The sequence below is a fragment of the Patiria miniata genome, unplaced genomic scaffold (assembly GCF_015706575.1).
Source record: "Patiria miniata isolate m_02_andy unplaced genomic scaffold, ASM1570657v1 HiC_scaffold_5, whole genome shotgun sequence".
NCBI lineage: Eukaryota > Metazoa > Echinodermata > Asteroidea > Valvatida > Asterinidae > Patiria > Patiria miniata.
In genome coordinates, this window is record NW_024037072.1 from 28,727,934 (window position 1) to 28,751,741 (window position 23,808).

The 23,808-nt window shown below is 39.5% G+C and overlaps 1 protein-coding gene across 1 annotated transcript; it reads right to left on the reverse strand.

Moving 5' to 3' along the window:
- Window positions 1-692: 692 nt before the first annotated feature.
- On the reverse strand, window positions 693-23,527 carry LOC119740214 (gamma-aminobutyric acid type B receptor subunit 2-like). The gene is made up of 15 exons (XM_038215429.1): window positions 23,362-23,527; window positions 22,198-22,305; window positions 14,536-14,601; window positions 13,751-13,954; window positions 12,596-12,823; window positions 11,977-12,040; window positions 10,356-10,439; window positions 7,681-7,831; window positions 7,222-7,354; window positions 5,977-6,087; window positions 4,818-4,940; window positions 4,004-4,181; window positions 2,871-3,034; window positions 1,993-2,145; window positions 693-1,183 (listed from the first exon to the last, which is right to left on the reverse strand). The coding sequence occupies exons 1-15, from the start codon at window positions 23,413-23,415 to the stop codon at window positions 1,076-1,078; spliced, it is 1,929 nt and encodes a 642-aa protein (XP_038071357.1). The 5' UTR covers window positions 23,416-23,527; the 3' UTR covers window positions 693-1,075.
- Between the last annotated feature and the right edge of the window lie 281 nt (window positions 23,528-23,808).

A 23,808-nucleotide genomic window follows, 5' to 3' on the forward strand; every position in this document is an offset into this window, starting at 1 on the left:
TTCGGATATCGCACAAGAAATAATGTTTCAGACTTTAAAACTCAAAGCTTGTTGAAAATAATTCTGTTTCTTATTTGACTAATTTACAATATGTTTTAGTCAATGTTTTCGGAATAAGAAGACCTCATTCTCATCTCTTTTTATTTCTTTGGGCACCTGCCGATGAAGTCGCATTATTTGCACTTCAGAAAATTAGGCGTGCTTTCTTGCAGGGTCTGGCAGTTCTCCCATGTAAGTATAACACAAATCATAAAATGGATATCTGGATGGTGGACATCCTACCGTCATAACTGGGCGACCGTACCATTTGACCCGAAATGATGCACCAGCGCACATGCCAATGTGTGCGTTCGATTACTTCCCCCAGCTTACTCGCGCCTGGCTCCTCGCGTGAATGGTTTCGGGTAAATTTTCGTGCAAGAGATGGAAAGTTGAACTTTGACATGACACTGAGGCTGCATCCGAATCGACTGTCTAGAGCTAAGTCTAGGTCCACGCCCATAGAAAATACGCAGAGACGCGCTGACAAGTATAGCCGTAGCTCTGGAAGCCCATTTCGGACACGGCCTGAGGCGCGGTGCCCGCCGGACGTCACGTTGGCAGCCATGTTTATTGCATGGCCTTATGGGGTACTTACCCAAGTAACCGGCTCGGCGAGTCGGTTACTTGGGCCAGGCTCGAGTAAGCGCGAGAAGTCACGTGAGAGGTCAATCGAACGCTGTCGCGCTTGCACGGGAAGCGCGGGGAAAGTAATCGAACGCACTCACGGCAACAAAATATTGCCTGCATTACTGCGTTGGCATATGGGGTGGTGCATGAGGAGCTGGTCTACAGTATTCTTGAAGAGGGATGGATGAGATTCCGAAGTCAACACGCGTGATGAACAAAGCAATGAACCAAGATTTACAAACTGTACGACGATAGTTCCTCAAAGAAATGTGAGACATTTCTCCCGTCGTGTCTAATTACTTCGCTATTATATAGTCTCCTCCTAAATCACACTATAAACTTCCAATGGTAGACGACTCCATGCCATAGGCTACGTCCAGAAAAGGAGACAATAACTGACGCAACTCTATGTACGACTCTGATCTTTTAAAAGATTCTTGACAGCGCCCTCATCCGTCCTTGCAAAACACAGGAGATGAAGTTCCTTGAGCAATTGCTTCAGCACTGCTTGTTTCTGTAATAATAATAATCCAAACAAACAAAAAGAACATTCTTAATGTACTGCATATCACACAGTAGTCATGATTTGGTTAATATTACCTTGCTTGCATAACAAAAATCTTCACTTTAAAGGTCAGTCCAAGTTACTTCATTAACATCTGGAATGACTAATGACAGTGCGTGCAAAATGCGTGGCAAACAAATCTTGGAGAAAGGACACGCATTTTATAGATGGTTCATATAAATTTGAGTTTAAATTATTTCCTGACCCAGTTTAATTCTTAATACAGTCTTCCTGCAAGATTAAAGTGCACTACCAATGTAAAAAAAAAAATGGGCCTTATCGTTTGAAGTCGTTTTTAATGATTACTCGATTAGCAAGTTACAATGTACCAGGGTAATAAGGACAAAAGAAAATGACAAATTTGGACGCTAAATTTATAGAATGACCTAGATTTCAACTGACAGACTGCTGAAGATTTAACTTCAGCTCCCAGAATTTTTGGATATCAGATTACCACCATGGTATCATAATTGAATTAATAATATCTAATAATAATATTATTAATATCTAATAATATCAACTGCAAATTATTCCGTAAAACAAATACATCATGAATTTAAAATGAAATGCGATATAAATTCATTTGAATACTCATTATTGATCTTTGTTTCAAATTGGCATTTTTTTTTAGTGTGAATTTTCTCCTCACGTCATTACGACCAACTAAAATTGACCATTTAATTCATGGAGATAATATTGATACTGTACATTATGTTGCGAAAGAAAAGTCGAACAGTGTTTGGACTGTGTCCTTTTACCTTGGTGAGTTTTACGTGCAGTCGTTCCACGCTACTGATGACATCTGTGCTGGATGGCAGATGTGAGTTAGTTGTCGTAGATCCACCGTATCCCATAGACTGCATCATACTCAGTGTAATGTCTTCCTCGTGCATGGTCAGCAGAAGATACACCTAATATGCATAGTCCGTGAAAGCATGAGATCTTACAGTTACCAGTGATACATTTGGCAGAGTAGATAACTGTATCATTTGTAAAGAGTGGTCGATAACTTTTAAGGGCTATTCACCCAAAAGGAACAGGACATAGAGTGTGACCAATTTCATAACATGCCTATATGCCAGACATGAAGACGTTAAATGTTGACGCTTGTTTGAATCATATCGCTTAATGTAATACGGAAGTGTCAATTTTCTGGCGAAAGTATTAAACTACGTGCCTATATGCCAGATATGAACACGTTAAATGTTGACGCTTGCTTGAATCATATCGCTTAATGTATTACGGAAGTGTCAATTTTCTGGCGAAAGTATGTAATTTAAAAAAAAAAAGGTTAATATAATAATGGAGGGATTGGATTCGTGGTCTGGAGCATTGTGGTCTGGAGCATTGAATTTGTGGTCTGCGTGTAATTCTGCGGGTTTGGGGTTCGAGTCCAGCTTGCGGCTATGGTGCGTGTGCCCTTAGGCAAGGTATTTCTCTCCACCCAGGAGTAAAATATTAAAGCTGCTTTGCACCGAAATGGCAGCATCAAGCTGTATACACCCCAAGGAGCTGAGATGGCATTTGGAATGTTTCATTGGCCCAACGAGCAGAGTAATAATGATGAAGCGTTTTGAAACCTATAGGATAAAGCGCTAAAAGCAGTATTTTAATTATTAAATTATACTCGTCCTACCTTTGGAACAAAGTTAAGACACAGCACAAATGTGCTGACAACCACGATCACTACTCCAGGAAGCAGATACGTCATCTTGACTTCCTCATCCAGAACGGCAACAGTAGGGACAGTCAGGACAATGGTGAGAGCCACGATGTACACTGATGCGGCGATGGATTTACCTGTAAAGCAGGAGAGTTGAAATGGGCCTTATTCATGAGTCGGCCATATTGAATCGAAAGTTAGGTAAAATCTTAATTTTGGAACTTGCAAAGAGAAATGAAAGCAAGTTAATTTATAATCAATTCCAGTCTGCTTCAATTAATAATTTATAATTTGTAATTAAGCATTCCCTAATATTTAAAGCCATCAGATTTTTAAAAAAAATGACAGTAAAATAAGGCTGCATTGTGCCTGAAATAAATAGTCTGGCGCCATCCCATTCAACAGTTAACAATTAATAAAATACATTCAGGGAACTCGACAAAAAATGGCCAACTCGTGAATGAGGCACGTACAGCTCTTTTCTTAACGGTTCATTCAGTTAACTTAAAAGGCTTGTCGTTTTCGCCTTTAAATGAGCTACTCTTAAAAGAAAATTCCATGAAATTTCTTTTAGTCAGTGCAATCTTTACAATGTTGATGATTCCCATCGCTACATTTTATCAGTTTGAACAAAACATTTTAATTGGTAATTGTTTTGTGTGCAAATAACGGCGCTATTAAGGATGCTTTGGCTACCAAAACTAAAAAGTTAATCAAGCAGTTTAATAACTTGACTTACAATTTAAAATTGAAAATATTTCTCTAAAAACAATGAGCATAGCAAGTATAACGTATACCACTAAACATCTATTCATGTCTGTTTATACTCCAACAAAGCGTCTAGTCGCTCAAGAAAAAGGTCTATCAATGAAACACAATGTGTTATGCATGTTATAAGATTTAAGGCTTTGAATGGTGAAGTGTCGGTATCGTTTCGGTTTGCAGTAATACCATGTGGTAATTACTACTGCTCAGTAGAGATATTTAGTTCTGAAAAGAACTTGTCATGTTATGCATGTTCCTACCCTACAAACATTTTCTTTCATTTGCAGTATTTGGGTGAGACTTTCCATGTACAATGTATTCAGTAATGAACGATGACATACTGTCACTGAGTCGGGAAACTGCAATATTTCTCGTCTCCCAGGCTAAGAAGAGGCCAAAGGTCAACAGAACCCCCTTGACGCCGTAGAGGGCTGCAATGAAATACACGTCGTGTTTGCTGCTGCAATACCGTATCTCTGGGACGTCAAAGATTTCCTTCTCAGGTTCTGTCATGTCAAGCTGCAACGAAAGTACACTGATAACGAGAAAGCTATAAACACCTTGAGAGTATACAAGATGTAGGTCTACAACTATAGGGCCACAAGCTGTTCGAACATGTTCAAACACAGCTTGCTTGATATTTTTTTGTTAATTTCTGTTTCAATACAAATGAAGTTTCATCTACAATAAGGCATACGTAAAGTGGGATCGAGTGCGTGCAATACTATTGGTATAATTAAATTTGGTAGAAACTAACAGTGACATGATAGCGAAAAAAAGCATTCGACTGTTTTGTACCAAATTAGTTTTAACCAACTTGAATCTTACATCTCCGACAGCTTCAAACACTTCAAACAGTGTATTTCTAGAGTTATTTAACTGGTTCTAGAATTCGATGTTACAAAAACGTTATTTTGAATCTGTCATCCAAAACATGCGATAAGTGGTCCATTAGGGGTAAAATACCACACAAAATGTATTGAATTTGTACAAATTCCCCTTCCCTAGAATCCACACTCATGCTACAAAGGTGAGAAACAATGCATCGAACTAAAATTATCCTTTAGGTGACCCTAAAAAGACAGCAAATCACTTTCAACATGTGAAAAAACTTTGATGACCCTTCAGGGCCACCATAGATCCTCCCTGTCGTACCCGAGGTTCCAGAGTCAATGTGTAAACGGACGTTGTTTCCAGAGCAATCCACACAGCAAAAATGACGCAGTCCGTCAGAACAATGACCAACACTCCACTAATGAGCTTCCAATCTGGCAAGTCCTGCAACGAAGAATTATACGCCGCTAAAGATCGATTACATTCAGCAGCCATCTTGGAGGTGCAGGGGATAATTTAATTGTACAAGAGGTATATTCATGCCTATCAGGCTGCATCCGAATCAGCTGTCTAGAGCTAGGTCTAGGTCTAGGTCTGTGCCCATTAAAAATACGCGGGGACGCGCGCTGACAATAGTCGGAGCCGTAGCTCTGGAAGCCCGTTTTGGCCTGACTGTTGAACAAACGGGCATACATCCAAAACGGTGCCGTGCGGCAGTGAAAAATGGTTTTTAAAAGAGAGCGAAAAAAGGTGTCGTTCTTACACTCTAAGAGCCACCGGTAAGATTTGACCCGGATTCTGGGTTCTTGGCCTGACACTCTTCAGTGTTAACATTTTCACTTTTCTGGGTCGGAATGACACCTTTGCCAAGGTTTAGGGTCGAAATGACCCGGAAACGAGCGAGAGAAGTCTCGTTTTGATCCAGAAGAGTATCAAGTTTGACTCTGAAAAGTGTCTGGCCAAAAGTAACCCCGTATTCCGGGTCAATCTGACCAGGGACATTTTAGAGTGTACGTACGCTGTCCCACTACACACTTTTAACAAGTAACACATAAAAACAGAAAAGATGTCATTCTTCTGTTCATACACCCAGTATTTTGCCAGACTAATCAGCATGGATTGAGAGCTGACATCAAGATAGACCTCCCCCGTTGCTAAATAGGACGGTCGTCATTTTCTTATCAACCCAGAATGATAGTTGTGACATGTTTAATGCTTCAATTTTGTGGTAAATTGGGAGGCGACGATCCCGCAGTTTTCACACTTTTTGGAAAGCAGGGGAGGTGCTGTTTTAATACATTGGAATTTGTGTTACGGACGGCTGCTCATTTTTTTCTCGCTTATCTACTAATTATAGACACCTCTTTGACATTGCATTCATCTTTAACAATGAAATCAACGGATTCAAAAATAAAAAATAACAAAATAAACCGAAAAAAAAGAAAAAAAAGAGTTCTCTTGGTAAAAAAGGAGTACTTACAATTCGTTTGAATCGCTTAATAGCTGTGAATATTGCATGTATTCGGTAGGTCTTCATGAAGATAGAACCGAATGCACAGGAGACCCCCAGAGAGATCAAGACTCTCTCCAGCTTCATCATCACACAAAGAAAACATGAAATGAAATAAACAACATGGCTCGAATCTGAACAGGCAATTTAAAGGGTTTGTTTTTAGTTCGAGAGTAAATCTAATAAAGAATTTAAATACAGGTTGTCCATAAGGCCAAAAATAAAAGTCTCCGGTTTCTGGTATGCGCGCGCGTCGCCGTAGCCATGCGCGTCGGCAAAATGAAAAAGGTTTTTTTTTTCAATGAAAGATGATGTCTCAAAACCGCCAAACTCACTGGTTTGACTGGAATCCTGCTGCTGCACAATTTTAACGTGTTTTTGGATGGGGTTATGATCGAGAATAAGCTTTATGTGGCCTCTCTGGACTCCCATATATTTGCACTAAGTTTAGTCGGGCACCATTTGCAGTCATCAGCCGACATTTGAGGCAAAAAAAATCAGGTAAAAAAAAAAAAGCCGCGTCGCCGCACCACTTTTTGGGCAAGCTCCATACCAGAAACCGGAGACTTTTTGTTTTGGCCTAAAAAAGGGGGCACGGACCTTTTTTTTAACATAAATAACTCGAAATTAGGTAATTTGTTTCACATTACTGCTCCACCGCTTTCGCAAAAATCTAAGTTAATGCAGGATGGGGTAAAATAACAAACCGTTGTTTGATTAAGTAATAATCATAATTTCATTAAAGGTCTAAGGCTACATTATGTATAAAGTATATAGTCTAGGCAATATTTAACAAAAAAGGCTTATTAAGGGCATGAAAAGGCATTTTTGAGTACAAGTTGGTAACCCAGCTACCCAATGTGGGGCACGGTGCTGAATCCGAAACTGATTGTTATCAAGCTGGATTTTCAGTTGAAATGTGCCTAATTTGCATAAATCTTAAATACTTGTCGTGTAACACATTTGTTCACATATTTGGGTATATTAAAAAAAAATACCCAAATATGGGAACAAATACATTAAAACACTACAGGTATTAAAGATTTATGCAAATTAGGTATATTTCCACCCAGCTTGGTAACCACAATTTTCGGATTCAGCACCCCAAAATTAGGTAAAATATCTATGTTACCAACTTCTACTCAAAATGCCTCTTCATGTAACAATTTTCGAAATATCGCCGAGTCTAATAGGAATTTGTAGGTTGATACTTACATGGCATTTAATGACAATAGTGGTAACAGATAGTTGCGTTGTGTCCAAGCCCATGGCGATCACAGAGGCGTGGAGAAGCAGACATCCGATTATAGTCAGATTACCAAGGGAAGGACTCGACATCTTAATGGCCCTAGGAAAGATATGTGTTCCATGTTAAACAGGTATTGTTATTTACATCTAAAAATAAGGATTATTACTCTTTTTACAGTCACCGTTTGTAATACATTCGGTGCCAATATATACATAGAATGGCAACTGCATACGTCGATGTTTATGTGAGGCATTTCAGTAAAACCGATGGACATATCATTGTCTGATTCCAGTGACTGTTTAGTCATCGTGAACTTCTCCTTCAAATACATTCCAAATTAGGCGACGAGAAATTGATTTTTTCAAGGGCATTTTTCAATATAAGAATTGATGGATTTGTTTTAATACAATACGTGCTTAAGTCACCTCTTGTGTTTGTATCTGACGTTAAGAAACAGAAATGCCAATGCGATGACTGCACCGATGGAGGCGATAGTGAAGAGAGTGGCTCGGATTGTTGGCGGAACCTGCAGGATCACTGTCCTTGTTGTAATTCCGTCCACAGGAATATGGCCCCCTGAATAATACAACCGTTTGCTTGATCAGTAAGGCAAAACCAGTTCTGATGCCTCACAAATGTCGTAAAAAGGGTTCACGTGTACAGTGGCGTGGCGGATCATGGAGTTTCCCAAGGGGAAGGGGATGGGGTCGGATGGATCGAAGTCCAATATTTGTTCACGGTATGGGGTAGATGATGAGTTGAAGTCAAAAGACCAAAGGCCTGAGGCAATGAATCAGGAACCGATCACGTAAATCGGGAACTTAAGGCATTTGAGATTGGTAAATAATATACGTAATATCAGTCGGTTGAGGGTGAGGTTATTAGCCATCCAACCAACCCCCCTCAAAAAAAATCGCTATTAAAACAATTATTTGAAAGAGAACATTTGAATACATGCCAATGATTTGATAAGGTCGAGCACTTTGAAGCCTCGCAAATAATTTTAGGTGTTCCTTGTTGTGCCACAAAGTACATGGCTTGCCGGGGGGGGGGGGGGGGGAGAATGACTGCAATTATTTTTTCCGAACGAAATTTAAAGAGCTATATCCGCTCCGTTCACAAGTACCCCCTCACCGGCAAAGAAAGTACAGCTGGGGGTGACCGCCATCTTGCCTGACTGCAATAATTTGCCGCGATGCGCGCGGCCGTACCACCACTGCGTGTACATAGTACACATCCCCTGGTTTACGTGCGTCACACACAAGTAACGGTGCGCGTCTACCAGCTAAGTGTCCCGCCCATGGGACGTCGTTGCTAGGTAAAAGGGCCTCCTCTTTCGTTGTCGCACGGAGTTCACTGGCCCGCCCCACAATAAAGAACAACATACTTTTCTATAATAGGATTCACATGTTGTTTTTTCATGAGGGTCAGTTTACAAATAAAACATGATTATTGACACTTGACAGACTACCTCCCTCGGCTTTGCCTCGGGAACTAGTCTATCAACTTCCATCCAATACCTCGGGGAGCTAATACATGTATATACTATCCACCCGAACTAAACCATGTTTTATTTGTTTTACTATACCTCATTCATATTCACAAACATTTCATGAAGTTACGCGTAAGGTTTTTCGGCAAAATGTTATTTTGCGTGTGCCTCGTCTTTGCATGTAGGTGCTGCATGCTGCTAGGGCGATGTTCGCGCGTGCGCACTACCCCCTAATGCGCTGGTTCCCATAGATATAGAACTTAAAATATCTATGGCTAGTTCCACGATTCATTCGTAAAGCGCATGCGTAGTAGACAAGCGAAAGTCTACTACGCATTCGTATTTAACCTGTGCGTCAACCCTTGCGTTCGCGCTTAGTAAACAGCAAAACTAGCGGCTGACACGTGATCGTGAATGAAGCCAGTGAAACCTTGGCTCGCGATCATGAATTATGTATGAGGTATAGCAATATAATCTTTGACTAGAATATCTAGGTTACCAAGCTTACGCAAAGAAAAAATACGTAACAAATTGTTTCTGAATAATGCATGTTCAACATTTGAATAAATGAACCATCTGTTTCCGCTTCCACTGAACTGTAACACTTCACAACAAGAATATTACAATGAATTTTTAACTTTCATCGTTCCGCTAGAAGACAGAAATTATGACGGAATGCAATACCTTATTTAATATTATTCTCAAGGATGCTTGGAAATTTTGAGGTGACTTCGACCGTCTTTGGAAACTCATATTATGGAGCCTTCTAATTCGTGTTCAAAACATACGGTTTAGTACAACTGCATAAAAGGGCACGTGATGTTCATGCCGAAGATTGCAAATTATTTACCGAACGCTATTCATTACAAAGAGGCGTCCGGTCTATTTATAGTTTAATACAAAATAAAATAAAATCTCATTCAATTTTCCTGTTTTCAGGATCGCAATTCAGACCTTTTGTTTGAAACAAATATATAAATTTCAATCGTTAAAAGAGCTTCGCGGAAGTTTCTAAAATGTCATTAGGGATGTTATTATTGTGTTAATATTATGCGTTGCTGTTCATATTGCGAAATACAACAACCAAGGCGGATACACAGACCTTTAAGGTTCTGACGTAATTGTAATTTGCCTTGGAAAATAACCGTCAGTAGAAGATCTAAAGAAAAAAAAGCAAGTCAGTTCATTTTATTTATATTTCGATCCGCGGTAAAATGTCACGGCATGCACGTACTATTTTCACAAATAACAGCTGTGTTCATGATTGCAATTCAAACGTGCACTGGAAGAATGCGTAACTTGTAGAAACATTTATTTCAGTGTTGCCATTTCAACACAATGAAATGTTACAATGCCGTGTAAACATATTATACAGAGCAAAATGCAATGAATTATGTAATCGTGTATAATAATGTACATGGATCAATACTAGAACAAATTAACGACAACATTTAGGTATAAGGTGAAGCGTCACGCTTTTGTACCCTAACCTATCGACAGACAAGTGGACATGACCGAGAAAAACAAAGACAGTGACAAAGGACAAAATGGACAACAGTGAGGAAAGGATTCCAAAAAGCACTGTGTTGATTAAATAACAAAATTCACCTTTCCATTTAAGCTTGGAAACATCCGAAGTTTCCAGAGATTGTCCTTCCGTCCTGTAAATCATCACCTCATTCAACTCCTCTCCTGTTAAAAAACAAAGTTCAAGTTTTTGAGGAACTAAATGAAACACGCACATGGGAAACTGACTTAAACAAGTATATCACAATCAAGCATCATATAGAAGTCTCAAATTATGAATCTGTGGAAGAAATGAAAATAGTATTTTCGATTTTAGTTTGATCACATCACTGCTGCTAACAGTCTCTGGCTCTCTGCTATGGAGACCACTATAAAACTGTAATTCGTGGCTGCCAATTTTCGTACCGGACGATGTAATTTGTAGCTGCCAATTTTCGTACCGAAAGTCAAAACATGTTGTGGACATCACTGTGATGGCGTAGTGTTCGTATCGCTTACTATCTCTGCAGAAAACGTATTATTGTCCGTTATTAAAAACAAAAAAAACAATATTACCAAAAAGCTTCCAATGTTCCCTACATACCTCATTGAATTTTCTTTGATATTCAACATCCCGTATTTGTTAAATGAGTTACCTTGTGGAAAGTTTTCACAGCTGTTAATTTTTTAACCTATATACGACTAATCATTGCGTCTACTCTGGGCAAGCGACTGACTTTGTTGAGTAATCCACAGGGACTGAGTAGTGACACTTGTAGCCGTAGCTCTTGCTGACGAGGAACAACCTCACAGGAAAAATCACAACTCGGTTTGTCTTCTTTCTTAACGAGTATAGGCCTTATAACAACAAAAATAGGAACGCTGCTCATGTTACGTTATAGATAAGTCGCCGTATCATGCATCAATACAGCGATCGAGATTTGTTACCCATAGTTAGTGCTTTTGTTCATTGTATAATACTCCCCTTAAAGCCCCACACGATTGACTGAAATTTGTGACACTTTCATGCAGATAATAGATAAATGTATGTGTTACTCTTCCCCTTTAATCAGGTAAGAGTGTAGCTTTTCAAGATAAATAAGGCAAACAGCTTTGAATCCTGAGCCTATTATGTGTTCAACGTCACCCGTTTTAGCGGTCATTTGTTTTTCATGTGTCACGGTTTTTATAATTATTAAAATAATTATTTTATTTGACCTCAACGACAAGAGAACAGGCAAAATGGAGTGAAATTGCAAGTGGCAACAGACAATGCTCTTCGTCAATATAACTCGATATTTTTGGCAATTTTCTTTTTCTAATGTAAACTGAAATAAGCCATTGAGTTTCTACAGAGAGTTTTGTCTTCTGTACCGACATTGGGACACCAAAAAGTCTATTAGCTTATAGTTCGTTATGTGTATGAATTATTTTCGCCCATTTTTTTTCAATGAGAAACCATTTGTGTTTGTTATTCTTCCAAAATGTGATGTGATCGGTTTTCACGTGTCGTAAAAACCACGGGAGACATCAAACCTAACAATTAAAAAAAAAAAGATGAATAATTATTTTGTAGATTACAGTTCGCTTTTAAGATTTTCCAGAGAGTTAATTAAAGGTCGTTTGTTACAATGAAGTCCTATCCTCTTTTAAATAAGCACGACCATAGGTTTCATGCCTTTACTGCCTGCATGAGCGCAGACTGCCTTTACTCAAACCTTACTTTGAGCCTGCGCTATTTCGACAATGTCCCTGTTTTGTTGACCATTCTTTATCAGCACTGGGCCCTGTGGAAGAAAAGTAGTCAAATTTTAGATTTTGAATCATTATGATCAGGGCTAAACAAACTAAAAGACTCTCCTACAATTCAATAGCTTTCCATACAAACAAAACTTTTCTGTGGTCATTCTACATAGTATAATTTTCTTCGCCGGCTACTTGGTGGAGCTTTCATTGCATCGCAAAATAACCAGTTTTCTGTATTCTATAACAACAGTTCATGACCGGTCGTGAAAGCCTCTTGAGCCATTACGTTACCAATATACCTGCATAATTGTTTTTTAACTGCAATGCGTTATATATTCAAAGCTAAACAGCCGGTTCACAGTGAGTTCGAAAGCGAGGCGAACACGAATTTGTGACGTCATGGCGAGAATTTGCGTTACGAATTCGCAAAAGTTTAACACATTTCAATCTCTGGCGAATTTTGCAGTGAAAGTTTCCTGTCGTGAAATTCGCTTTGCCAGTTCGCTTCGCAATAGTTTTCAATGATACAGAAAATGTTCAGTATCAGATCAAATGAAGGAGTGGTGTAGGTTGCCTTGTTCTTAATTCGTACCTACCTGTAGTCCAACAAAATTTATGTTATCCGCATTCTCAAGAATCACACGGGCCATGTCAGAGTCGGAGTATCTGAAATCTTCAAGTCTCCGAGGCGGCCGGAGATGCTGAAGGTCCGCTATAGACGCATTCAGGGCTAGGGCTATGACTAGGATATTATCGTATGTCCGCGCAATATCGCTTACTAGTTGGTTTCTGTTGAAGTAGTCGTAATGTTCTGGCAACGGTTTCTGCGAATAGCACAAATCGTCAAGAGTCATGATTATACTTTGATAATGCACTAAACAAAGGGTAAATGAGTAAAACACAAAAAGTAAATAAGACAGCAAATATTTTTCTGTTTATGTAATACTCGGACTCACAGATGGATGAAACTCAAGAAATATTTTTTGTACATCTTCGCCACAGCTAGATTTATCCAGCTTGCACAAAAAGCTGCGACAAAATGAGATACACGTGTGCATTTTCGTCCTGCAATAGCACTGTGTTCCACAGCTGTGTCCTGATTGGTTCAATCTTGGCCAATGGTCTAACATGATTGGTGAAAACTCCTAGCTGTGATTGGTCCAAACCACGCGTAATTAGTGCCAGAATCCTTCTCAGAATCCCAGAATTTGCAGAAAACTCAAGTTTGCATGTATTTCAAGGGTAACAAAGTGGACAATTTAAGCGTTGTAACAGAGCATTTTATACAATTCACATCATTAGATGTTGGAATTGACACAAAGTGGCAAAATAAACTGATATAAAATAAACATGAGCAGCAGGAAACCTATGCTTCCCCGAGTATAATGCATTTTGTCAAAATACATATGACAAAATCTCATTTTGTGTATTATGCACAAACTGCATGTATTATGTAAGTTTCGAAATGGTATCAGAAGCGTAACTATAGGGTCCCGTGTGCAGGGGCCTCATTTTGTAGAGGCGGCACACGATGAGTTTCTTAATACATGTAGTTTCAAACAATTCAATATACCTTCTTTAAACTCTGACCGGGAGGGGGCACCGTAAAGGAGTGGGGGGGGGGGGGGCACAGGCCTCGAATGGGGGAGGGTGTTGACTTCCTCCATCCCCTTTACGCCACTGTTTCTAATGCCGCATTTGTCACGATTATAGTTTATCTCTACCCATATCTGTCCTGTAATCAAACGTACCACACCGTTGTAATCAAGGTCTGTTAAGTTTGCCTGACGTTGACGTCCCCTAAAGTGAAGGCAGCTGTTGACTGCATCGACGATCTGTTCCTTCGTGCATGGTAAGATGGATGACGGCGGAGGGTGTACCCACCACGTTCCATAACCTGCCCAGTATGGCGCTATCCAGACGTATTTTGAAGTTGTCATCCCAGCCAGATAAGCCTGCACCATATATAATCTTTCTTCAGTTAGTTATAAGATTCCAACGTGCAGTCAACGGCTTAATTGTACTTATTTATAAATATTTTCATTTCGTTATGAAACCAAAGGTTTGTTCACATACAAGAACGGGAGCTCGGAATTCTGATAAAATTTACAAAGACAAGTTAATATGGAAGATTGTTGGACGACGGTATCAGTAAGATTCGAACTGGTGTAACAGAGGAAGGCAGGGACGGTACTTCTGTACAAGCATTACATTCACTGTGTGGACTTACGAACAAAAGATGCCCACACAAACCAGTTTTCAGATACGTCCACACAAGGTTCCCCCCCCCCTCTGGAAAACAGGTTTAGAGGCATTTTGGGTTAGGTTTATCGGTCGTGAATTGAAGAGAAACACTGAGGGGAATCTTAGGAAAAATAATTAGGTTGAAAGAGTTTTCACAGTGTGAGTAAATTGCGTTTTTTTTCACATGTCTACACTAGGTATGTAACGTAAACATGTGTGCACCTACGTGACTCCCACTGTGTAAGACACGCCCCTCTAAAATTCCAACTCATTCGTTTTGACAATACCTTACCTGACAGTAAAGCTTCAGCGTCTCTATGAGGTAAAATCCGATGTATATGATCCTTACATCCTGCCGCTGTTAGAGAAATAATACGATATATGTGGTGATCTGACTCGAAACGAGACTCAAATGCTGCCTTGAGACAAGCCTATTGTTTACTGTTTACAGCGTCTCCAACGCTACAACCACATTACTGCACCATGCCGTGCATACGCTTGGGTGAAATAGGCCCATTATGTAGTTGATCTATCTCCATACAAATTTTTAGACATAATCAATATTTGTGTATAATCATGGTCATTATACTTGAATATTTCTGTCATAATAATAACGAAACAATGTTTGTAAATTTTTGTATTATGCCGAGTGAAGGCCCAGTGCTTTAACCTTACGCGACGTGCTTCGATGAACGTACTACACGGCGCTAGCCGTCCTCTCTCTCTCGCTGGAATTTACTTCGTACGGAAGTAAGTTTCACGTTCTCTGGAAATCTCACTTATTTTGCACTGGTTTATTCACCGAAATACCTCAGTTTGAGCTAACCATGTTATGAATGCAGGTTCATAGAACATGTGGACCGAGTGTAGGCTCAAACCAAAATCAGAATCTGTCATTTTGGACAGGTTTTCTGTGTACCATTCTCGGGAAACTCTTGTGTGTGGAAAGTTTGTGTGAGATTACCGCGCGACTTTAACGTGAAGCGTACGGCTGTTTCATGTATCGTTCCGACGTCTATTTATGTATTCGGTCTGTGTGTTGTTTACACAGGTTGATTCTATTATTTCTATACGTGGAGAGAGCGGGTTTGCACAGTGCTCAGGCTCAGCGTTCATTTTACTCATAATTGGGATTTTACTCATAAGCTCAAGCTCAGAGTATATTTTACTCAGGCTGAGGCTGAGGCTGAGGCTGAGGCTCAGGCTCAGGTTCAGGCTCAGGCTCAGGCTGCTCACTACTAGTATACCACATGTATACCATATAGCCCATTAAATACTAGTCTATACCATACCTTAACTATTTGAGATGTATGTAACCTAGACTATTGCTAGACCATTGAGATTCACTGAAGTCATTAACAAATACTGAAGTCATCACATGTAATGTTATCTCACTGTCATATTAAGCTGATGTGAAATATTGCAGGGTTCAGTGCCATTAACCTTGACAACTTTTGTACGCTTTACTCCTGACAACTTTTATTTATTAATTTATCTCACCAATTGTCTTCAATCTACTCAAACAAGATTAAGTTTTATTCAATCATTAGAAACATCTTGACAGTAAATATTGCCTTCAATTCGTGCTCATTTCTGATTGTTTTTCCCCTTTAATTGCCAAGGAGATCTGTTCTTAATTAATCATTAAGCGGACTTACCACGTTAGGGTGCAATTACCCTACACGTAACCGTGGCAACTTTTCTGGCGTCACAGGATAGATTTCTAACTGTCACTGTGTCAGCCTTGTCAGGATGTAGCGAGTACCGTACTTGGATAATTTGAGTACGCTGTCTACTCCTTGTCAAAACGTTTGACGTCGTAGACAGGATAGATTTCTCTTGGCCGTTATAACTGTCACTGTGTCAGCCTTGTCAGGATGTAGCGAGTACCGTACTTGAATAATGTGTGTACGCTGTCTACTCCTTGACAACTTTTCTGGCGTCGTAGACTGGATAGATTTTATTTGGCTATTAAAGCTATAATTTTTGAGAAACAATTGTTGGGTCTATGTAAAAAATTTGGATTCTAGATGCTCTGTGGTGCGATCTGAGGCAATTTCTGACCACTTTAACCAATGTTTTTTTGAGGAAAAGATGGTGGTGTACTCATTGCCTGCCTTTTTTTGCGATGTCACATAAAAAATAAAAAAAATTGGTTTCGTTTTGGGGGGGGGCCATGGCCCCCTTTGGCCCCCCCCCCCCCCTGGATCCGCCCTTGGTGTATCATACGCGCATAGTACATAGCTACTAGTACATGTCCACATATTATAATTGTTCCGCAGAATAACTTGACCATATATAGGTGATTTGTGTTATATAATATACATTGTTAAATACACACCTGTGGTTGACAGTTGAACATGGCAAACCTAGAAGCCATAGCACAACTTATTGTACAGTCACAAAAGGCATTGGTTGAAACTTTGACTGGAGCATTTCAGAACTTGACATTTCAGAGTGCCCCTGTGGCCAACTTAGCAAAATTCTTCGGTAGGCCGAAGAAATCAGGCGACCCTACCATTGATGAATGGGTCGAAGAACTGAATACCTATGGTAGGCAGTTAAGCCTTGAGGGTAATGATAAGGTATCCGCAATTCTTGACCATCTGGGAGGGGTGGCCAAGGAGGAAGTCCTGTGCTGTGCCCCCGGTGATCGAGAGGACTACAATAAATTGGTCGGCATTTTGCGTGCACGGTTCGGTCCACAAGAATCAGTGCAATCATTGAATGCTGCCTTTTATGCCAGAACTCAGCAGGAAGGTAAAAGCCAAGTTGAATTCAGCCGCGCGCTGATATTATTCAACAATCTAGTAGAATCTGCCGCTGCTGGTCCCCAAGAGTCCGAAGCCCTTGCTTGATTAAGAGAAAAGGCATTAAGGGAACAATTCGTTAAGGGCGCTGCTCGTCCTTACGTCAGGCGCGAGTTGCGTTAACTTGACATGGACAATCCTGATCTCAGTTTCTATGAGTTTAGGGACATATCCTTAAAATTATACCAGGACCTTGATAAGACAGTGGAGAGTAGTGAAGCATCAGTAGACAAAGTTGTCACAAGCAAACAGAGTAGTGAGATCCAAAAATTAATAGATGGACAGGCCAAACTTGTTATAATGATGGAGAATATATGTGCGAATCAAGAAAAAATAAATAAAGCATTAAAAGACCTCGTCAAGGTTGTTGGACAGTCCAACACTAGGCCCACATTCTCGGGAAGATCAAATCTGAGATGCGAATACTGCTCAAAGAGAGGCCACGAGTCCGTAAATTGCTTCAGACGGAAAAATGATGAGGCTCGAAAATCGCATGATCCCTATGCAAACCTGGGTAAGCCAAGCCCAAGCCCCAGTAATTCCTCATGTGCGCAACCCAATTCGGGAAAAGCTACACCTCTGTCCTAGAGGGCAATACGGCAGAGGTTGTGACAGAGCCCAATTCTAATGTTACTCAATCTTCTGAAGTAATGGAAAATGATATTTAGTGCACATAATTTTTGTAGAGAGCTTTTGGCACAGTCTCCCACTACTGAAATTGAAATAGGGGACAACAAAACTAATCATAAGTTTGAAAAAGGGGTCGAAACTAATGCAACTTCTCTGCATGAATTTAGCCTTAAGGAACAGGAAAAAGCAGGGAAGACCCAAGATTCACCCATATTGAATCCGGAAGCTAATGAAGATTTCGATATTTCGAGGCAAACTTTGTGTGATGATAATGTATCCAAAATATACCAGGCTGAAGTGACTGCTTCAGTAACACAATGCACTGAGCTACCTGCTTGTGTACATGTAGCCCAACCATGTAGGGATGACTTACCAGGGGTCATTCATTTAGTGTTGTCTGTATCTGATGATGAACAAATTCCGAATAGGTCAGAAAAATCAGACACTGGTCTTCCAGATGACAAGTGTCATGCCGTAGTGCGACATCATAATGCACCACAGCAAACTGTAATAGAGGGCTTGCAGCTAAAGTCTGAATGGATCCTCAAGCGCCTACCTGGTTGGCCTAATGCCATTACTTGAACTAATAAGCAAGTAATGCACTCATATATGCACGAAAAGCATAACAGAAAAGAGAAAAGTTAGTGTTCTGTTTTTATACACATGTATATGCCATAATATGTTCTAAATGTTTTCTTGTTGTATTCGTTACCAGTCTTTAGCGGTACAGAGGCTGCCTTCCGAGGCTAGGTGACAACCACCTCATACCCGCTGGTCCCAATAAGCATTAAAAACAAGACGTTTTTGTAGTTGTGAAATTTTTTAAGCATGCATCACATATATTGAATTTTTCATCTTTATGATTAATATTAAATCATGTCAGACAAAGCCAGGGTGTTCCTTTTTGGCCACTCCCTCCCAGCTGGGTTGCTTCGGCAATCAGGGTAATACCAGAATCGATGAGTCTTAGCGATCACTTTACAATATTTAAAGGTCATCCAGGTCTTTCACATGCCCGCATTTGTTGATAGCTTGCCACATTATCTTTACAAGCTCTTAAGAGATCAATTATCTAGAGCCGGGCAACTGTCATGTTCAACATTCAATCACATGGTCAAATCAAAGATAACAGTTGACTTCTGAATGATAGCTGAAGTTTGATACAATTGAGATGTACTCGCAGAGACGAGTAAATTATCCGAAATATCTTGTAGATGGGTGCAATCCAACTGTGGAAGGGATGCACAAGTATTGCAGAGGCATCCGTGAAGCCATCTATCATTGTGGGATATAGAATATGCATATTTACAATGTTTCTGTTAACTCCCGCCATGTTCATGATGTTTTGTTTCAGCACCGGCAAGCTAGGACCCAATTCCTGCATTTATCTTGTCTCCATGCTTTCCCTCGCCTTGGTCAACTCTCCCTGAACACGTTCGCAATGCTATTGTTTTACAGCCTTTTTCAACGTTTCTTCCCTCTCTTCGAAACAGTGTTCTCTTTTCATAAATCCCAACCCCATATTTATGTTGCATGTACATGTTCTTTTAAGTAAGATTAATAATTGAGCCTCCTCTCTGCCAATTATCAATTACTTTTTATCAGATTTGTTGTATATATTTATATACACCTCTTCTCTTACACATGTGTTTTTTTGTATTTATTGTGCCGTTATTGCTAACTCCTTATTTACTTAATTCATTCAATTTCCTACATCATTTTTACCCCTTTCCACTTTTATTCATTTCCAGTTAGTCATCTCTTTTCATTTCTTTTATATCGAAATGTTCATATGATTTAATATTTTTATTTTTATATATTCTTATTTACATTTATTTATTTATTTATTTACTTTACTCATACCTCAATGAGGAGCAGCAGGTCTCTTCTCATTTTAAGTACTATTTCAGCCTCCGGTTTGCCAATCACCCTTTAGATTTTCATTACATTTATTGTACACTTACCTACTGTTCTCTTACACATGTGTTAATTTGTGTTTATTATGTACTTATTTAATGTGTCTTTATCATTTATTGCTTATTCATGTAACTTATTTAATTTCATATTCAATTGCGTACTTTATCTTTATTCATTTCCAGTAATTCCTTTTCTTTTTATATTTAAATATTTTTAAGTTCTAACTTTGGGCTTCCAATACTTTTTATATTAGTATTTTTATATATATTTATTTACTCTGTGCACAACTTGATGAGGAGTGGCAGGTCTTTGACCACAGTGATTGTTATCGCTTTTGCCTCTCCTATGCCCATCTTGTATGTGATGAAAAAGAATTGGCATGAATAAATAATAATAATAATAATAATATTAAACGTCGTGCAAATGTAATGCACGAAATGGAACCTTAACCTTGCTGAAAACATTGTTTAACCTTGTATTACATTTTGTATTATGTAACGTGTTGTATTAAGACCCATTAAGACATACATTGTATTTCATATCTTTTGCAAATGTCTGGAGAGGAGAGTTGTTGAATTTTTCATGTGTTGCTCGGGGGTTTGCTCGTTGAGTGTGGGGGATCCCCTTACCACTGAACAACACCGTGTTTGCTTAAAATATGTCAAGGAAGCATAGTGTAATTTTACCTTATGTTGTATTGTCACTTATAAACATGCGCAGTGATGTTTGCGGTGATGTAACACATTGTAGTTATATATATATTGGATCTTTGGGTCATGAAAGAACAATTCGAGGGCGAAGGTTCCAAAGCAGGGCACTTGTGGTGATCTGACTCGAAACGAGACTCAAATACTGCCTTGAGACAAGCCTATTGTTTACTGTTAACAGTAAACACTACAGTTTACAACGCTACGACCACATTACTGCACCATGCCGTTCATACGCTTGGGTGAAATAGGCCCATTGTGTAGTTGGTCTATCTCCATACAAATTATTAGACATAATTAATATTTGTGTATAATCATGGTCATTATACTTGAATATTTCTGTCATAATAATAGCGAAACAATGTTTGTAAATTTTTGTATTATGCCGAGTGAAGGCCCAGTGCTTTAACCTTACGCGACGTGCTTCGATGAACGTACTACACGGCGCTAGCCGTCCTCTCTCTCTCGCTGGAATTTACTTCGTACGGAAGTAAGTTTCACGTTCTCTGGAAATCTCACTTATTTTGCATAGTTTATTCACCGAAATACCTCATTTTGAGCTAACCATGCTATGAATGCAGGTTCATAGAACACGTGGACCGAGTGTAGGCTCAAACCAAAATCAGAATCTGTCATTTTGGACAAGTTTTCTGTGTACCATTCTCGGGAAACTCTTGTGGGTGCAGACCAGTAAATCGGTCCGAAATTGCCTGCGCCGGCCAAATCGCGATTTGCATGCCCTCAAAATCTTCTGTATTTAAGCATGCTGTGGGCCATGAACTTGAGGGTTTGTAAAAAATATGGGTGGAAGCCGTGCACAGGACTGGGAGCTTGCAGTTCTGTGTAATTTGGATGTAATTTGGACCCTAAAAGCGTTCTATTTTGCAATGGAGTGTAGGCATCGTTTTTCAAAATGGCGATGGGCTTCAGGACTATTTTTAGGGGTGATCGTCTTCAGATTGAAATTTCTCCTAAAAGTCATCAGTTGACCCCCCGTAAATTGAACAGAAAATGAAAGATGATAAAATAAGCTTTAATTTGATGTGTGTCTCGAACACCTTGGAGAGTTGTGAGTATTTTTCCCGAATTTTGGAAGTGGGAGCATTTACCATTGGGGTCTATGGAAGTTTATTTACTGGTCTGCTACCTTGTGTGTGGAAAGTTTGTGTGAGATTACCGCGTGACTTTTACGTGAAGCGTACGGCTGTTTCAGGTATCGTTCCGACGACTATTTATGTGTTCGGTCTGTGTGTTGTTTACACAGGTTGATTCTATACATGGAGAGAGCGGGTTTGCACAGTGCTCAGGCTCAGAGTTAATTTTACTCATAATTGGGATTTTACTCATAATTAAGCTCAGGCACAGGCTCGGGTTCAGGCTCAGGCTGCTAATTACTAGTGTGCCACATGTATACCATATAGCCCATTAAATACTAGTCTATACCATACCCTAACTATTTGAGATGTATGTAACCTAGACTATTGCTAGACCGTTGAGATTCCCTGAAATCATTAACAAATACTGAAGTCATCACATGTAATGTTATCTCACTGTCATATTAAGCTGATGTGAAATATTACAGGGTTCAGTGCCATTAACCTTGACAACTTTTGTACGCTTTACTCCTGACAACTTTTATTTATTAATTTATCTCACCAAAGCGGACTCACCACATTAGGCAGCATTTACCCTACACGTAACCGTGACATATACACATATCAAATTGAATAGTAGTACAGAGCTATGACAGACCACTCACCAGTCATTAATAATCAATTCGAACGGCACTGATCTCCAAATTTAAAACTGATCTCCAAATCTTTTGTTCATTCTTTTTACCTGTATGTAATTGTGCTTGCCAAAAAAAGGAAGATACTTGCTTGCCCGTACCTTCAAATTTTGAAGATGCACATCTAAGTCATTAATGTCTTTGACCCCTTCAGACACTACTACGTTAATGCCGTGCGCTTCCAAAATCCATCGGAATTCCTTCATGTGCTGCAAAACAAGTCAACAGTTTCAAATGGTCAATTTTTAGATTTGAATATTTAAGAAGTCGGAGACGTGACAGTTTCAATTACTACGGCGATGAAAAACCACCGATGTAACGTGATGATATTCGGGAAACTCTACTTTAAAGGTTTTTTCCCGATAAATTCTATAAATCTATAAAATCCATGAGCATCGATGGCTGTAACTATTATAGGCTGATTCCAGCTTGAATTGAATGAGAGCAGTGTACAGAGAGACAATGGGCTTTTCATACGCATGCGAGTGACTGTTGCGGCTGGAAACCGATTTTATATGGTTTTTTTTCCCGAATTGAGAGTAAAAAGCACGTGCGGAATGCATTAACGATTTAAAGAAAAGCCGCCAGATGTAGAATAAGGGAATATAATTGAGTGTAATCGTGCTTCATACCCGTTTCAGCCTGGCACTCTCAAGGGCGGATCCAGAACACAATTTTAGGGGGGGGGGGCCAAACAAAATTTGGTCCCCCCAAAAAGTGGGTCAAAAAAATTACGGCGTGGGGTTTGGGGCCCGCTTAAGGGCCCCGAAATTTTTTTTGGATTCTAAATGCTCTGTGGTGCGATCTGAGGCAATTTCTGACCACTTTAAACCAATGTTTTTTTGAGGAAAAGATAGTGGTGTACTCATTGCCTGCCTTAATTGCGATGTTACATTAAAAAAAAAAATGGTTTCGTTTTGGGGGGGGGGGCCATGGCCCCCTTTGGCCCCCCCCCCCTGGATCCGCCCTTGGGCACTCTAGAGTGACTCAATATGACCCAAATATAATGTGGTTTCAAACTTTGGTAACTTTTCTACCATCAGTTTCAATTGAGTAGAAATCCAAAAGTATACAACAGTCGATCTTTCTACATAGTTGTTCCTTACTGTTTCAAGCGTCCAACTTATGTCGCATTAACTTATTTTCGATGAGCGCGACTCTGGACCCGCAGTTTCATTCGGATATACTCATATACTTTATATATAGTGCATGTCCTAAATCTAAAGTTGACATGAAAAAAAATATATAAAATGGACAAATCGTACCGTTTGAAAGGCATCGCTTTCTTCAAAGATGAAGGCAATTCTCCTCCATCCCATCCACCTAAGGAAGACAGCCCCAGCAGACACCTGAGCCTCATAGGTAGGATGTGCTCGAACAGTGTACGGATAATTAGTTCGGTTTGCTAATCTGTCATCACGTGACGCCAAACCAACCTATCAACCAATCGGATGAACTGTGCTTATTAGGAAAAGTCACGTGGTTTGCAATTGTACATTCTAACGTCTGTAAAAAGGCAATACATCATGAAATGACTGCGCAATTGAATGTATTTCTCCTTCCACCATCCATCAAAAGTGAATTAAGTTCATGAATTTATTGAACCATGTGATTTTCATGGTTCCCCTTTTAAACTATTTCGATCTTACTTCCACTTTTTTGGATAAAATAAGATTGGCTTATTTGTGAATATAAACACGTCAATGTCAATT

Excerpts from the sequence above, each read along its gene's own strand:
- LOC119740214 (XM_038215429.1), bottom strand. The coding sequence starts at position 23,415 with ATGGGATGGAGGAGAATTGCCTTCATCTTTGAAGAAAGCGATGCCTTT. Across the intron at positions 6,088-7,221 it reads CTATTGTCATTAAATGCCAT|CTGGAGAGAGTCTTGATCTC; the intron begins GTAAGTATCAAC and ends GTGATGATGAAG. Across the intron at positions 2,146-2,870 it reads GTCTTAACTTTGTTCCAAAG|GTGTATCTTCTGCTGACCAT; the intron begins GTAGGACGAGTA and ends TATGCATATTAG.